The sequence below is a fragment of the Uranotaenia lowii genome, chromosome 2 (assembly GCF_029784155.1).
Source record: "Uranotaenia lowii strain MFRU-FL chromosome 2, ASM2978415v1, whole genome shotgun sequence".
Classification (NCBI taxonomy): Eukaryota; Metazoa; Arthropoda; class Insecta; order Diptera; family Culicidae; genus Uranotaenia; species Uranotaenia lowii.
This window is the reverse complement of record NC_073692.1, coordinates 6,095,644-6,114,576: the sequence shown is the minus strand read 5'-3', so window position 1 is coordinate 6,114,576 and position 18,933 is coordinate 6,095,644. Positions and strand designations below refer to the sequence as shown.

The window sequence follows — 18,933 nt, the reverse complement described above, 5'->3', positions numbered from 1 at the left end:
TTTCTGTTGATCAGTCAAATGACACTCAAGGTAAACTAAAATAAAATTTCCATACAGTTTTTCAAATGATTTTGCTTTTTCAGCTGAAACTACATTGATTTGCCAATATCCTCAGAGTGAAAATGAACAGCAATTGGACGAAAGAGTAGAATCAATTTGAAGACGTTTTCATTTGGCCCAATGTAATCGACAGATCAACAGGCCAAAAAACACGTAGAGTAAGGTGGGGTAAAAGTACGAGTCGCGTGAAAGTACGTTCATAAATCTGGGGTGGATTGATAATGATTTGGACTGCATATATCCAGACAATTTTTTTTTTCGTAGAAGTAGGAAATACTCTGAAAAATGAGGTAAAGTTGCTTTTTTGCATAAATGATGTAATATTGAAAATAAGGGCAAACATGTTTGAGCAATCGAAATTCTGGATTTCAATGAAAGTTTTAATGTTCGTTCCTGTTTAGTTGTTTTAACCACTATCAAATGCAGAAGAAAGAATTTCATTAACATGTCTCTGGTTTGCACAATAAAGTTCATCACGAGAATCCTTGAAGGGGCAAAAGTACGAACTGCGAATGGGGCAAAAGTACGAATGATATACAGGGTTCACTAAACAAAACCTGAACGAAAAATTTTACTTTTTTTTTTAAATGCACTGGGAACATCAGTGCATGTTTTTTTCTACAAAGTTTTGATCGCTCGAAAAATTGTCCAAATACGATGGGAACTGGATTTCTTAAACCTGTTGAATAAGAACAATTTGTGGAGAACTTAAAATTCGCGCAGGTTGATCGCCCATGCGTAGGATTTGTATTAGAAGTGAACAGAGAAGCTGCTGCTGTGAGCAAAGATTGATATAAAATAGTTTACCTCTTGACTACATACAGAATTGTGGAATTTGGAATTATCGTACTTTTACCCCATATCATTAGAATTTTTGGCCCCAAAGGTGGGGTAAGAGTACGGGGTAATCGCGCTCGGAAAGTTCTAGTGTGAGCAACAAAAAAATATTGCAAACGTGTTAATTCGCATGCTAAGTTGAAGTAATTTCGGGTTGCATTGCGGAAGAGAAGGAGTTTATCTATTGGGAAGGAATTAATAAAAAACTGAAAAAGGGGTTTTATGAACGGTGGGAGTTGAAGGTATCTCATATCTTTAAAAAATCATTTTCTATAGTGTTTCATTATTGCAATTACATTATTTACCGATTTAAAATAATCTTTTTTTCAGATCCAGAAACAGGTAATTGAACAAATATGATTATAATGTAAAACTGTATATGTAATATTTTTATTGATTTGAGGATTGGGGAATCCAGCTGGGCATCTCAATGAAGCGATGCTTTGAGGAGAGCATTGGGCTACCTCATTTAATGGAATCGCGGATTGAAGACGGGCTCGTCTCCACACCCAGTGGAGCGCTCTTCATTAGAATGGCTCGACTCAGAGATTATGTGATTGCAATATGTTCTTTCGATGGAGAAAACTAAATCCTATCCCTACCTAGAAGTTCAAGTGCCTCTGCTTGCACTTCTTTTCCTTTGGAACAGTCCATTCAAAGGCATTTTGGATCATATGTTCTGAATCTTGAACAAGTTATAAAGAAAGAGTTGCTCGCTGCTACTGGCTGCGCCTTGCTAGCTGGGTGGTAGATATACAGACATACAGTTGCGTTCAAAAAAGAATGAAATCGCGTGAAGCTGCGCACCCACTTCCAACTTTGACAAGTTGCCATTTCTCTCTCGGTTGATATTTTTTCATGAAAATTTCACACATTCTAGTTCAACTATCCAACTAACACTCCACAAAATTTAAAGTCTTTACAATGACGGAAAACAAAGATACAGCTATTCCCGTGAAAAAAGTAAAATTGGAGTTGCTTCAGTAAATTTGCTGTATCTTTGACAATTTTCATTGAAAAATCTTGAAAATTGGTCCAAAGATGTAAAAATGTTTGATCTAATATCAGGCCAAGTTTCGTCAAAATCGATGAACGTGATCAAAAATGGTGCCGGGTTGAAAATGAGGTTCATTATTGCCCTGCAGACGATTTCATTCTTTTTTGGACGGATGTTTATATGGAAAACAACGTAATCCATGTATTCTTGGTATTTTCTTTCAAAAAACCAAAATTTATCACAAGTAATGTTGTAAATTGATAGGAACTTTGTTCTTGCTTTGTTTAGAAACAGAAATTGTTCCAACAGAACTGGTATTGAAACACAAGAGCGAATAGAATATTCGCTTTAATTGTGGATCAAATTTGTTTATCGATATTATTAGCAGGTCATTTCTGTAACTCTGTTCTTCTTATTTTGAACTCTGTTAAAACATTTTCTCTTTCAAAACAAAGTACGAATGAAGCTTTTAGCAATTTACAACATTCTTTGTGATAAATTTTTGTTTTATGAAAGAAAATACCAAGAATACATGGATTACGATTTTTTCCATATAAACATCCGTCCAAAAAAGAATGAAATCGTCTGCAGGGCGATAATGAACCTCATTTTCAACCTGGCACCATTTTTTATCACGTTCATCGATTTTGACGAAACTTGGCCTGGTATTAGATCAAACATTTTTACATCTTTGGACCAAATTTCAAGTTTTTTCAATGGAAATTGTCAAAGATACAGCAAATTTAGTGAAGCAACTCCAAATTTCCCTTTTTTACGGGAATAGCTGTATCTTTGTTTTCCGTCATTGTAAAGACTTCAAATTTTGTGGAGTGTTAGTTGGATAGTTGAACTAGAATGTGTGAAATTTTCATGGAAAAATATCAACCGAGAGAAAAATGGCAGCATGTCAAATTTGGAAGTGGGTGCGCGGCTTCACACGATTTCATTCATTTTTGAACGTAACTGTACATACAAAGGTGGGGTAAGAGTACGTTTCGATAGCAGTTAGGCATTTTCACTACTGCTATCAAATGCGTCGAACAATTATTTTCATAATTTTTTAGAAGAGAGATAAAAGTCTAAGGAATCAAATGCTGTTCATGGTTTTTTGGAAAAACAACTGCAAAATTTTCTAAAAATAGGATAGCACCCCACCATACTCTAGATAGGATCACGTACCCTCGATAGCAACCAGTAAGAAATGGCGACAATGGTTCAATAAAAAAACGGAATAAGGCAACAGGAAGAAAATGCTTTATTGGCACGGATAGAGAAACGAAGCCAGATAAAATGTAAGAAGCGAAAAATCGATAAGTAGCAAAATAGCAACTATTCGCACCGAGAGAGTCTGAAAATGGCAACGTCGCTAGGACTGTCTTCGCATAAAGAAAGCTCAGTAGGCCGATGGGTTGTTACGTTTTTGCTCGTTCGGAGTGTGTTTAAAAGTGCGCTCTCAAATCTCGGAAATCGCTATACATGAGAATTCTGTTTCTCAGTTCCTCATGCAGAGCTAGCTAGTGTAGAGCAAAGGCGGGACAATTCATGGGAGCTTTTCATCAACATACCCTCTAGCTTGAAATGCCAGCACTTATCAAGCTTTCTCCTATTGGCGCACTAATGCCTGTTTATCCACTTTTGTTTCATATGCTTTAAAAATAAAAAAAAAAAAACATAAAAATTCTCTCTAGTTTTTTAACCCGTCGAGCATGCCAGTTAAAATTAAAATCACTTGTTACTTATGTACGCGTGCATGCGTGCGTGAATGTGTATCAAAATGAAGTTTAAAGGATAAGGCAGATTATTAGAATATGAGCTTAGCTTTGTATTCGAATAGATAAAGAATCATTATTAAAATTCAAGATCTTGAGAAAGCACAGATACCGAATATTCTGTAAAGTTGAAGAAAAAAAAATCAAAATTGGCTGATATGAATCTATATGCTAATATGCTTTTGCTATTTTCGAGCAGTTTTGTGAGTCAAACACTTCGAATGCGAATATTTTCAATCCGGAGCTGGTTGAAAGTAAATGCTCTAATCTGCTTTTTCATATCTAGTTGAGCAAATGCTTTCAAATTTTGCAATTCTAAAGCTAGAGCTACGTAAAAACTATCGAAGCAATTGCTATTTGCTTATTCATACCACCTATTGACTAATAATATGGGAATCTAAAACAAACATGAATTATCTTAACCATCCATTACATGATTTTTTATTTTTCCTTAAGAATCATTTTAAACAGTTGAAAATGATGGGTACACCAAGAAAAAAAATTAAAATAAAATACGATTTTTCACTTTTTTTTATACATTAATTGTTGCAAATTTGTTATTTTATGAAATGAAGGGTTAAAAGCAACTATGGTCGACTTAAAACGTACACACACATATAGGATCTCAGTGAAACTTCATGTTTCTTTGAAGAGATCAAAAGAAAAAAAAAAAAGAAAAGAAAAAAAAGAGGAGAGAGTACGCGCTATCTCAGAGTATGCTAAAACCACCAGACCACAGAAAGAGTACTATATGTGCCGTGATCGGGATTCGATCTCATGGACTCTGGCTTAGAAGACTGGAACGCTATCCTCTAGGCCACAACCGGCGGCGTAAAACTTACAATGATATTCAACATTGCACAACGATATGTAAATATCTCTAATTGGAGAGGCGTGCGGTGACTCCAATAGCTATTGCTAAGTCTAAAAATGTTAAGTGTTCTGGCACCACAGCAGCCGATGATCGTACCTGACTTGAGGATCATCTCCACATCTGTCAGAATGATCACCGCTTGCGCGGAAAAAGTAAAAAATTGAATTGAAAGTTGAAAGAGCAAGTTTGGACAGTAAAAACCTGAATTTAAAGGCACAATTTGTAATAAATAGCAGGATTGGTCGAGTGAATAGAGCTGTAGGAGATATTACGAGGTTGAAGGAAAGAGGAAAGTTTGAGAAGGTATTAAATTCAGGTTAGAAAATCCACGTGCCATAATGCTAAGCTAACTAAACTTTTTATATAGAATACTTCTTATATAGAACTGCAAATGGAATGCCAGGAATCGGATATTCCTTTGATTTGAATGTGATAGAGCGAGACATTTATGTAGGTAGTCATCATTTAACATTCATTAAACTTATTTGTAATAAAAATCTATTTTAGCTTTGAGCTACTGAAACACAGTACTGCTGCAAGAATTTTGCCACACTATCCGAACATTAAGTCTGGAATTGATTTTGAAGAATTATTTGATTTATAGGGGAATTGAGGAAAACACAGTCACATTCCCGTTTTCAGAAGCGTTCGGTTGCTTCAAAAACCTTCATTTGATAATTCTTGAAAACAGGGAGTCTTATAGGGGTCATTTTGATGAAAATGTTCAAGTCCAATCCAACATGATTTTATAAAAAGTAATTGAAAACTATAGGAAGAATGCTGTAGAAAATGACAGGTAGTTTTATTTTCAAACTTAGGTATTCTACTCTACCATTGCTAAAAATCAAATAAAATATTTTAGCAAAAACCTTTAAAATACAGGTTGAATTCATTTCTTAATACATTTAGGCGAAAACCACACTATATGTACAGTGCATAACAGAATACTTATGTTTATTTTCGAAAAATTTCATTGAAAATGCAAGAAACTGATAATTTACATAAGATCAATCCATATTTTAAACAAAATGCAATACGGTTTCAGAGCAGGTTCCATTACTCTTTAGCTATTTCAGATCTAGTTGACTCAATAATAACAGAGGTTGATTCCAAACATATTGTCGGAGCTTTATTTCTGGACCTGAAAAAAGCTTTCGACACTGAAACAAAGCAAAAAAGTTTGTATATTCATACAAATCTATCATGCCTTATGTTCGAATCGTGTATATCGGGATGATGTATTATGAAGAACCCATTGATATCTCCATAAGATTCCGTTTGAGTAAATATGTTGTTTTAAGCACAAAATGCTTTTATGATGATAATTTAAGCTGGCAGTTTTTATAATGCTTTCCTCAGAGAGGTGCTCTGTGATATAAACAAAATATTTAAATACAGCATTATTACACTGCGCATAGTTTCCGTTTATTGACAAGTTTGCCGAGGTATCCGAAGTCATCACATTTCCGCTAAATTCCTAAATCGGGGTCCAGTTGAATCAGTCCATTGTTCTGCTAGTTGACTTAAGTCCGTCGACTTATTCCATTCAATAGTAGGTGGCATAGGGATAAGCTCCATAGGTCGAGTAGGTGGCAGCAGGAGCAACATAGGCCGAAGAGTAGGCGGTGGGCACATATCCAGCCGAGTAGACCGAGGCAACTGGCTTAACGAAGCTGGCTCCGGTGCTGTAGGTGGACAATCCGGGATAGAAGACCTGGGGCTTTGGCACGGCGAAGGCAGCGGCAATCAGGGCCAGGACTACGATGACCTGTTGGTTGGAGGTTGAGAAATTGAAATGATTAGCTTAGGATAAGTTGGTTGAATTTGACTATTTCCAGCACTCACGTATTTGAACATTTTAAGTTTGGGTTTTTGGTGGTTTGGTTGCGTTTAGAACTGTTGAGCTGTCTTGATTGACTGATACCTGGAACGATCCTGTGGTCAGTTTATATACCCAATCCCGCGGGATCGGGATAAAGCAAAGAAGCGAAACGTTGAGTACGATAGAAGGCAGGATCGTGTATTTTTTTGTATTATTATTATTTCCAGATGGATAACTCAACAGCAACCTAATCCAGTTCTCGTGAATTGTTTTTTCTCGTTGATAAAGGTATTTGAAAAGAAAACCTCTTTACTCTCTGGTGAAAATTAAATAAGAGTAGCTCCACCGTTATTATCTGGATACTCTTCAGTTTCAAGACCAAGGCCTACTAGGGGAGGAATAATTTTTCAATTGAATAGCCAAAACCAGTCAGTAGCCAAGAAGACGCCATCTTTTCCCTCGAATAGAATTGGGTAAATGAACTCATTATGGCACCCCACAGTTTTACATCACAGGCCAACCAGTCCCGGGTTTGCGAGAATCTAGCATCTGATCAGACCCAAGTTGTTAACATTTCGCCCAACGAGACCCACCCAATCAACCAGTTAGAGCCATAAAAGTACTCCTTGTAAGATATACACACCGAAATAATCCAACTCCCGTCTCAGAGAGCTGAAGACGACGATAGCATCGGATCAGGTTGCCAGTCCCCCGATCATCTGGTGGTGCAACAAGAGGTCTGTCTAAAGTCCCTGTGATCGAATTTCTTTGCTTTTACAGCGAGACAGACCTCAGAGCAAGTTGTTGTCGATTGCCGGCATTGCAATCGAACTATAACGAGCAAAACTCGTTCAATCGAAGCAGCCCAACCGTGTGGATGCAAACATTTCAAGTGCAAGGTCATTGTCACAAGTAGGCGGCGGTGAGTTTGGCTCAGTTTAGTTTCAGTGGTTTGGTTTTTTTATAAAGGGCAACTCAAAATAGTCACTGGGTTTAACATTTTTCGACATTGGAATTCGGGGATAGCTTAATGAGATGTTTGACTTGGTTCTGATTCAACGATCTTTCTTCGAAAATTAATTGGTGTGAAAATATTAGATGCTTTTAGAGCTAGTCATTTTTAACAAAAGTAGTTGTAACGTTTATGGCTTAACTTATTTTATTCATTCATTCATTTATTCATTCAAATTTTCCGATAGTTCCTCAAGAACTGTGAACATAATAAAACATTCTAAGCACTCTGTAATTTCCGTGATGTAATATAGAATAAATAAAAAGTATAACCTTTATTTTTCTGAAACAAAATTTTTATTAATTCCAATAATTTTGATAAAAATATTGAAGAAATGTTACGAATATGAAAATCATCAATTGTTTTCAATTTTTCAAAATAAAGTTCCTCCAATTAAAATCAAAGTTGGCGATGACAGACATTCCACCTAGAAGGGAAGCCAAAATATCAACAGCCATTAAACATCACACAATGTAAGGAATTGATCATTCAACCGACAAGGAATCATATTCCTTTGTCCGGGGAACCGGTCGATTCGATCGTCCCTCGGGAGAATCTGGAAGTATCTGGAATTCGCCCCCCCCCTCCCCCGAAAAACCGGCTCCCGAAAGGTCAGTTCGGATTTTTGTTTTGTGCGATGAAGATTGATGTCCCCTTTTTTATGTTTTTGAGGAGTTTTTCGGGATTCTCTTTATTGGTAATGTACGTACGTCCTTTATTTTTCGATTGTTTCTTCTTTTGGGGTGTCTTTTTTTGTGATGACTTTTTTCTTTCCTTTTGGTTTGATGTTGTGTGGTTTTATTTTATCTTAATTAGCTTCACTTCGTCAAGCTTAAATCGCTTCAGAAGCTTCTATTAATTTGTTCATTTTTTTCATAATTTCAATTGGTTTTAAATCTATTATCGTACGATATAAACTTTTTACACAGTAATTTAACTAGTTATGATTTCGATTCGCTCACCGGAGCACTAGAGAATGTATAGATTATCATAAAATGGTTGGTTGTTTTTTTTTTGTTTCATTTTGTGAACTAGAATATCGGTTGATTTCCTACTCTAACAATTACTTAAGCCTTACACGCTACTAAAATACAAATAGAAATCATTCATTCACGCTACTCTGGGAAAAAAAACATTTCGCATCATTACCGAGTTCAGTTCAGTTTTATATTTGTAGCTTTTTTCCTGTCAGTTATTCAATTTAAACTCTTTTTCGATGGAATGAAACGCACACGTCAATGGCAGAAATTAGTTGTATGTTGTACGGAAAATCGGTATAAATGGAAGGGGGGTGAGAATGAGACCCTATGGAACACTTTCACAGCTTGCCAGTCTGGGAATGAATTTTAGTTTGCCCGACATAACCACCTTCTACGAACGACGGATTCGGTTGGGTTGGTTTTTCTGAGTTTTCCTATTTGTCACCGCGTGACAGTTCATTATATGCATGAAAAAAGAAAAAAAAATCAGTCGTTCAATGAACTAGGTTCAAATTCACGTGATGGAGTTTATATTTGCTGAATTGGATTTTCACGTGCGCACTTTTAACAACGTTAGTCTCTCGAAAAAAAATTGATTCAATTTTAGCTCGTTTGAACGACCAACTTCAATGGATTCCGATTGATAAAAGCGACCGGAAACGAGCTAAAAAATGACCGAATAATAATAAAAGGTGGCGCCGACCACTCGAAAGTGTTTCAATAAAATCGGTCAACAGATTTGTCTGTGTGTATGTGAATATATGTAAGTGTGAACATGTGTCTGTGAGTGTTCCGAACAAGTGGGGTGTTTATTATTATTATTTGAACAAATTCTCAATTTCTGTTTCTAGCTGCATAAAGAGTTCGTTTGATAAATTAACAACCTGATAAGCGCCTTTCATGCTATGATAAATAATTGCTGACATTTATAGCGCTGTTTCAAACAGTGACGAGTGTGTATTTTTGTTTGATGTGTTGGTTTTTTTAAACCGTTGTTGTTTATATTTGTTTTTGTATTATTAGCACCTTGTTGGTAGTGAATCGATGGCACTGTGATAATTATGTATGACAAGCATAAATTTCATAATGAGTAAAAATATGGGCTATACAACATTCATCAGAAGCATCCGCATCGGTGTGAGCGGTTAATCGTAGTAGGCCTTTGGTCGCAACATTGTTTGGGGACATACACAGTTCTATCAAACATCAGATTATTGGTATCGAGTTTAATCAGATTTATTTGTTTTCCGGTGGATTTAGGTTTCAACAGTTGTTTTGACTTTTTTCATTACAGATGTGTGTGTATCTGGTTGTTGGAATTAATCGAAAAGATTGCAAAATATGAAAGTATAATCTCATTGGTTCAATTCAATCAAGACCGTGATAAGTAATTATTTTTCATTGAGGGTAAATTTTTGATATCATTAAAAAATTGAGGTTTCAGCTGAGTAATATTTAATTCAGATGATTACGCCTTTGACCAAAAATCGTGATTTCTCCAATAACTTCAAAAAACAACGTAAGTTGGTTTTGTAATATGGCGAAATCGATATGCTATTCCCTTAGTTAGTTCAAAACCTTTGGAAAATGTTTTATTTCGATTCCCCAGATTTCCACTACAGAAATTTTATAATATTAGGAAATCGAAATAAAAATAATTTTTAGAAGTTTTAAACTTTGAGACCGGTAAAAAATTCAGCGATAAGTAGGCGATAGGTTGTTGGTATCACACGTGGTTTTTTTTTGCTCCGTCGGAGTGAAAATTAATTTTTTGAGTTTTGAGTGGTTTGACATTGAGAAATTATGAATTTTTCTTGGGAAGTGTGTGTGTGATAAAGTGGATAAAGCATAGTGATCAATAATTGCATGTTTCATTGTATGTGCCCGACCCGATTCTCCGTTGATTTCATCCACCTCCAGCAGGTGACATCGTTGAATGATCCGCTTCAAAAGGAAACACATTTCCTGCTTCAATAATTGGTGAGTTCGTTCCATGATCCTTCTTATTCATTTATTCTGAACTGATGTTCCAATACTGGAGATTCTACCTGAGAATTCTCAAAATTGTAAAACTCTTAAACAGCGTTAATTGATTTATAAAGAGACGTGAGGTGATCCCTCGCATTTTGCGGGAATCTCAGGGAAGTTTTTTTTTCTATTGAAACCTACTTTTGATCTAAAGAAGCACAATTTCGGAAACATTTTCAAGCTTTAATTTATAATGCTGTGTTGAAATTATTATTCTGTTTTTAAAACAAGTGACAGGAAGCGAAGTGAGATGCGCATAAGAATTTGCATGAAATCGTCGTACAAATAAAAGCATTCTTCAAATTGTGTCGCGCCATGGAACATGACAGTTTGTTCTTATGCTCGTTTAAACCTGGAACATGATTTATAAATGTTCCAGATTTAAAATTTGCGATATTCACCAAAGTTTTCTTTGTTAATGGTAAATCGAAGTAAGTTTTTTAATAAAATTGTTTTTTTCTTTGTTATCATGATGCTGCTATGACGACACATTTGAATTGTTCGGGTTACTGTGTCAGTCATGGATGTGTGGTTAAAGTCACAAATTGTAAATTGATGATATCGATGTTCAAAATTTTCTCCCGCAAAATCTTTTGGAAGAGTCAATTTCGATTTTTTTTTGATGGTACTAATTTTTTCATCATTATAATCATGGACTTGGATGACCAATGAATGACTTTTCATTTTCACCTGAGGTGAACCTGAGACTAGCTTCCATGAATGTGAAAAAGAACTTGCCATGCCTACTCACTCAGGAAGTTTGTTAATCGTTGACAAAATCTGCACCTGCATATTCGATGAAACTTTTTTCAAGTGGAGATGCTTGAGATCAAGCTACTCCTAAAAATTTCTTAATTTCTTCTTCTTCTTCTTAACTTACAACTTTCAATACAGAAAATTTATCTCTGACAGTCTTTCTTGCAAATCTTTCTCGTGGTAGATTTCAACGTCTCGCTGGATCTTGAAAAGAAATGTATTTTAAAACCAAATTTCACCATTTAGTACTTTAATTAAGATCTGCGGCTTTCAAGTTTTTTTTTTACAATACGTGTTCTATTTTCACATGCTGTGATGCAAAAAATAGCTCGATTTCTATCACATACGGCCGAAATAGATACAGTGTTGTAAAAAAAATTCGACGCCCAAAGATCTTGAAAACATTTTTGCATGGTAAAATTTTCAAAATGTGCTAAAGTGTCAGAGTTTCTACCACTTTTTCCCAACACGAATGAACTTGCTCTCAGCGTTGCCTACTTCGATGAAAAGATGACGGTAGTTTAAAAATGGTTAAAGGTGCATTCCTCAATCCTTTGACGTATAATTTTTTTCAATAGGGTAGAGCAATTAGAATCTCCAAATTTGTTGGAAAAATAATGGTTTGACATAATTCAATTCAAACATATCCAAACGTTCACGAGAAAATTTGGTTTTATGAAGTGTTCATTAAAAAACGGGTTAACCAAAATATTCCATTTCAAATAAAAAATGCTGCATAAAACCATGAATTAGTTTTGAACCAAAACGAAGCTTTTTTGAGGTTTTGAGAAATTTAAAAATGACCCAAATTGACTCAGTGTACTGCCCGAGTTTTGTTACCATACGGTCCGGGCATTTCTTTAGATTTTCTTTTCTATACCTTTATTCAAATAATTTTCGTGCTTTCATTGAGTGAACTTTTATGAATTAATATTTCATGGTATCCCTTGTAGACGGATGTTCACAGCAGGGGTGGCCATTGGAATAAGTGCTCCAAACTTGAGGGAAAATTTGAAGAATCTTGATTGATTGCGGATCTGTTGTTCGTGTCGGAGGAAGAGGTCAAACTCACGGATTCTAAATTTTTGGATTGAAAGCTGATGTTTTTCTAGTGCAAGTGATGAAGAAGCGACCTTATCATGTGGAGTTTTTTGTGAACAGATACGAACAGCTTGGCTTATGTCGCACGAATCTTCAAAATAATTGCCTCATGAGTATGTTGTCCCCCAAACTAGATTAAAGCAATCTTACAAGAGAAAGAATTGGGTTGCTTCGATTGAAAAATGTGAAAAGAATGCAATGCAGATTATGAGAAATCGCGTATGTGATGTCATCAAGGTTATCATATGATTTAAAAAAAATCTTTATCGGCCTTATGAAAAACTCCGTATTTTTCTGTATCGAAACTAAAACTTCTTTTTTCTGTTTTCTATATTGATGTTTTGCTCAATCAGTAATTCGGAAAAATGTTTTGGGAGTTTTAACTAATTCAAAATACAAAATTGACAGTAATATATGAATTTAAAAGTGTAGAATTATTCACTGGAAATTTTCCATTTTATTGAATTCAATCTAGAGTGATTAAATGATAGTTTTTAGTAAGTTTGATATGAAAATTGGTATCTAAGGCAGTTCCACAATAGATGGAAAAATGAAATTTTGTTTAACGCAACAAATCATAAATCTCCCATATTATTTGTAAGTTTTTTTTAAATATCTGTATCTGTATGTACCAAATGTTGTTGGATGAGGTCAAAGAATAATTGGTTAAGGTGCGCTGATAGCAAATATGCAATCATCTATTAGCTCGTGTTTTTAGATAACTTATAAATAAATGAAAAAAAAACTAAATAAGATTGTGAACTTTTCAGGTTAAACTATAGAATATTACAAAAAATTGGATTTCTTAAAAAAGGGTTCTTGTCAAAATGAAAAAAAAAAAAAACAAACTTACTTCTTCAATATTCCTTAAACCATACAAAATTCAAATGGGCTTGCAGTCTTCAACGAAGTTTTGAATATATGAGTTAATAATAAATAAAATAAATTCATTTACGACAAGCTTTGTCCAAAAATAGTTGAGCAAGCAGTCGTATAGCAACTTAGTCAATTCGTAAATATGTCTCCAAAAAGTTGGGAATATGCTAATTCGACATTTACGATTTGAGTGAACTGATTTACGATAAATGGGCGGTTTATCAATCCCTCCCTTTCTTCCTTTGACCGGTTCCTAAATAGAAAATCTCACCTATAGAGCTAGAGCGTAGATCTAGTCAATTGATGAGTTGGCATCGTGGTAAGATACCAGATTGCGAACTCGGAGGACTGGAATTTAAATCTGGGCCTGGGATTTTTTTTTCGTTTTACTCAAATTATTTAAAATCGTTTATTATGCATTTTGTGGGAAAATCGAATCGTTGGAATCTTGTCATTGTAGATATATCGCCTCAACTTTTGTAGCTATATGCTATTTTGGTAAGTTTAATACAATCTTTTCATCTGGTATAATTGTTTGCATAATTCTGTTGTTCCTGCAATATACCTCCTTAAATGTTTGCTGGATTCAATTAATTTCTTAATCATAGAACATCCTTGTAAACTTTTAAATATGTTTTGTCATGTATCCCAGAACTCATTTTATGTTCAGAAAATGAATCTCGTTGAATAAAACTGATATTAACTAAGTTTTGTTTTTTTTTTTTACTTGTCACATTAAATTTTAGCTGTCAAATAATCTTACGCTTTCACAATTTTGAACAGAATCGTTTTAAGCGTAAACGAAAATGGTTCAATAAATTTAAATAAAAAAAACCTTCCATCCAAAAAAAAAAAAACAACCGACACCCTCACGAAAGGGAAATGTACATAGCAAGACACAAACAACAATGATCCCCCATAATTAAAAACAAAGCGCGTCGAGGACTTAATTCCATACGATAAAAATCATGTTTTTTTTCATTTCGGGAAAGCAATAAAAATAAAGGACAAATTGATTGCAGGGCACCATCGAACTACCGGACTGACTGACTGAATCCGGAAAAAGTGCCCAACCATTGCCAATTAATAAACACTGGAAGCCACTCGTTTATTCACGTCCTACATATGTATATTTTTGTTCGGTGTTTATTTTTCTGCTTTGTATTTTTTTATTATTATTATTTGATTTCTCTGTTCTTTGAAAATGTTTACCGATAAAACCGGAACCGGTCAGAATTGAAAAATCCATTAAAATGGATTTGCAATGTGTTTTTTTTTTCTTCGGAGATCGCCTTTGTGCGTACACTGGAAAAAATCGATGCCTGCTTTTCGAGTACCAACAACCGGTGGCTTTTCGATGAAAAACAGCTTTTTTGTCGACTTACATTCCATGGAATTTTTTTAATGCTTGTTTGTTTCCATGTGTTGTATTTTTTCGTTGGAAGGATTAAATTAGGTTGAAAGAGGGGTAAAAGTTGATGTCCAATAATCTCCCACGGGATGGAAGACAAAGCCTGAAATGTATTTTTTTTTCGTTGCCCAGGAAAAATGAAAATATTGACGCATCGTCTCGATTGAAACATTTAAATATAGCTGTAAAAATACAAATAAGCCGTAGGAAAGGCGGAAAAACACATGACTGATCAACAAACAAATACAATACCAGACCCCATAGGGTCGTGTGCTGGGGAAAATTGCAATCAATAGACGAGTACGACGTATGCGATGTGTAAAAGCTTTTTTCTTTTATCTATTCGATTTTGCCCTCCAGAAACACTTGCCTCCCACAATTTATCCCATCAGCAGCGTTGCACATCACTTCGTATTTCAAATAAAATTCATAGCAAAGAGTGGAAAAAAGAAACTGCTCATTTGAAGCGCAGAGAACGTGTTATCATTCTGCAGCCAAAGCTCGGCGGGTGTGCCTTTTTTCTGTCCTTCCTTCCTGCCCAAACGAGGTTTTGTTGCGGTTCAAAACCGGAAAAAGTGCATCCTCGTTCCACTCACTCACACACATACGAATACATCATCATCCGTTTTAATTTATATTCCAATGCATCATCCCCGACGAACATCACAGTGTATGTGGTGCCTGTGGAAGCTGCACTGCAGTGGGTGCATTCTCGGACACTTCCTCAGCACCATCAGCACGTTCCAGAAGGGTTTTCCGGCCAGATTCAACAATTGTTGTGGGGGGAAAATGCAATTTATCACTCCGGAAAACAAGCAACACATTCAGGTTTTGTCGAAAACGAAAAAAAAAACAAAAGCTGAAAACCCATACGGGTCATTCTAATGCTGCAGCATACCGATGATGGGTGCGAAGAAAAACAAGCGACTACGCTGGATAAAGTCGACTAGCTGCTTGGCTGGCTGACTGGCATCACTCAAGTTACCCAAAAGTGAGTGAATGCGGTGAGGTGATGTGATTAGGACCGGGTTGCCACTTAGTGTGTTTTTGGTTTCTTTTGTATTTTATATGGCGACCGTTAAAAACTGATTTAACGTTCCTTCATGGTTTTCGTTGGTTTATGTTGAACATATTCTGAAATTATTTCCTCTACTGATTGGATTCAAATTATGTAGTTCAATCCGAAGGAATTTGAATGACCATCCTATCTGAGCAAAATGTGGATTTACACCTGGTACTAGACCGCTGAAAAAAATGACTTTTTGCCATCATATAATTTTTTGAAGCCTTTTGGGTCACCAAGCATCATTGTAGAAATTGAGATGATTCGGTTAATTCCTGAGAAATCGCAACGCGTTTCAATTTTATATGGAAATTTGAATGGAAAAAGAAATTTTTGCACGTTAAACTATCCAGAAAATTAAAATTAGCTTGAAATGAAGTTGGTCTTCAGTTTCGTGGGTCTAGATCTCTATGGCCCAGTGTTGGTGAAAGTGGGAAGAAGTTCGGTCAAGCGGTGGATTGCCCTTTTCACCTGCATGACCATCAGAGCCGTTCACGTTGAAGTGGTCTACACGCTGAGCACAGAATCCTGCATCATGGGAATCCGCAGGTTCATAGGACGACAAGGAGCTCCTATTGAGATCCATTCCGACAACGGGACTAACTTCCGTGGTGCGGACAATATACTGCAGCAATAAATTCTCAAGTTCCACGAAGATATGGCCGCTACGTTTCGACCTGTGTTACGGGGGGAAGGATGTTGATAACTGGGAGCACTGCAGGTGGTGCACTTTGCGACGAGGATCGTCGCTGTCAACCGAGTGACGTCTACGTGATGGTCAATTTGCTGATCTTTTTTTCTGATGAGTCACCGACGCTGGAAGTATCGCCGAGTTTTACTTTACGAAATCAAAAATCATCGAAATCCACAAAGTATATCTATCTCGATTCAAAGTTTATTATATTGTATACTCTCAAAGTTTAGGATTTTTTTATTCGTAGGTACACGGTTAACATACCTTTAAAACTGCTTGTTTTTTTTTGCATTTTTTAACAAAAAGTAGCACCCCTTGCTAAAAATCGGAAGACCGATCTATCATGGATCGATCCTTTAGCTCAGATTTTCTAGGTGGATCGACGGCCATTTTCCCGAATAGATCTTGGAGATCGCTCTTTTACTGAATATTCAACAATCCCATTCCAGACTTCCAGACTTTTGTCATTTATTCCAGACATTTCCGGACTTTTAAGTTTTGAATCGAATTAGTAATAGAAATGGGAGGAACGCGCTATGAATATGGATGTTAAACAGAGAGTTAAGCACAGAACGTAGAACACAGTCGACAGAACCACAATGGTTTCAGACATTTATAGTGTATACAATGTACGGTTGTTATCAAACAATGAGCATCCGTTATATCGTGATTCGGCGACCAAAAAAAATCCAAAAATCCAAAAGTCCCTTATCTACTTAATCGCGTGCCTCCAAAGTTCGGAATTTGCTGAACAAAGGTTCCAAAGGGAATTGGTACCGAATTTTCTTGAATGCGAACATGATAGTTACAAAAAGTTTCTCAAATAGCCTAATAGACTTGAAGTTCCAAGAAGTTCCTCAAATAGCCTTTTTTGTGACATGTCAATCGCATTCATTCAGTATAAAAGTTACAAATTAGATCTCAAATAGCCTTCCATGGACTTGAAGTTCCAAGAAGTTCTTCAACATGCCTTATATTGACTTGAAGTTCCGAGAAGTTCCTCAAATAGCCATTTTTGTGACATTCTCGGCAAAAAGTCTACAGTACGTACAATATTTTAAAAGTAAAAATGTGACGACTTCCACTGTTCACCATATTCTAAAATCTCCAACAACTACTCGCAACAACTACTCACAAGGAAATTTGATATTCTTATGCAAACCGATTATGGATGTTAGAAGTTCTTCAAGAAAACCTTTGTTTACTACACAAAAAATGTCATCGATGTATCCTCTCCATTTTCTGGGTGGTAATAAGTCTAACGGAAACACTTGGAAACAAAGCAGAAACATAAAAAGAAACCAAGGACTCGTCCTCTTCGAAACTGCCGGCTTCGCTTCCTCTTGGAGAACCGAGGCGAAATAGTCCGTCTTCTTCATGATAGGCGATTATTCCAAAGTCTGATCGGGTCTATCTCTCAAACCTTAACCACCATATTTCACAAATATCACAAATTTCAACAAATTCTCCTGTCCAAAAATAATGGGTATCCTTATATGGATAAAAACGAGTAATGTTTCCAATTTCAATTTAGATTATTAAAGTTCGCTGTTTACTGTGATGCACGAACAAAGGCCTACTTGATTGCGAAATTCCATCTGATTACCGTAGCTTCAACATGACGTGCTTCGAGTTTCTTTTGTTTTACTACCAGTCATAAGAAATCAACAATTGGAGAACGATTGATTTTTATCATTTTGAAAAGATTTCCTTCCCTTTTAAATTCTCTTGCTCCATCACACTTTTTGTTTCAGTTATTTACTAATAAATCAGCTAGCCTAGGATAAATACAAAACAAACTGGAAATTCGTCGATTTTCACCATTCTTCTACTGCTGCTGCTCGAAAGTTTGATCCCCCGTGTGATGGGGGATGGAAATGCAACAAAAATATGAACTAGAGACTTTTACCGTTTTTTTTGTTTTCGTTAGCTCATGATTGGATTTTTCATTTTATCTCTAAAATTTGTCTCTTCTCTGATTTTCTTAAAGTTCATCTCTCATCCATGAGCAGAAAACGATAGTCCTCGAATCGTTTTTTCCAACTTTCTTAATCAGTTTAAAGTCTTTTTTGATTGAACCATTCCTTCAATGTTGTTTTTTTCTCTATTTTATCGTCTTCCTCAACCTCATTTTCCCTTATCTGGATTGACTCGGCGTCAGCATCGCCATTACTTTTAACCTATATCGATTCCGTGATTTGGTGGTTAAAATGCCATCGCCACGGCCAACATCAGCGGCACCACCAGTTGTAGGAAAGCCCGCCAATCCCTTCCTCCGACCCCGGTCCATCCACTGCTGCTACCGCCGGAATTGAACCCGTGGGGCTGCAACGGATGGGTGGTAAATTCCTTCACCTCGGTCCAATCGCTCAGCCCGGCGGCATTCCGAGCGGCGACCCGGATCAGATATTTAGTGTCCGGCATGAGGTGCACCAGCAGATAAGTGACACCGTCCTCGACGTCGAAATCCCTTCGCTCGGCCCGCTCCCAGCTGCGATACTTCCCGTACTCCTCGGTCGGGATCAGCTCGAAACGATAGCCGATGATGGTGCTGTGGTCCGGATCCACGTCGTGTGACTTGGTCGCCCCGACGTCGATGTCCAGTGTGTCGGAATTCACTCCGCGCAGCTGAAACTGTAACGAGCACGAAAAC

At 36.3% G+C, this 18,933-nt stretch overlaps 1 protein-coding gene across 1 annotated transcript in view; it reads right to left on the bottom strand.

Annotated features, from left to right (window-relative positions):
• Positions 1-8,040: 8,040 nt before the first annotated feature.
• Positions 8,041-18,933, bottom strand: part of LOC129743757 (neural cell adhesion molecule 2-like) — an 89,689-nt gene continuing 78,796 nt past the window's right edge. Inside the window, exon 7 of the mRNA XM_055735902.1 lies at positions 8,041-18,914. Coding sequence (XP_055591877.1) covers positions 18,486-18,914 — 429 coding nt within the window. The 3' untranslated portion in view covers positions 8,041-18,485. The remainder of the gene's footprint in view (positions 18,915-18,933) is intronic.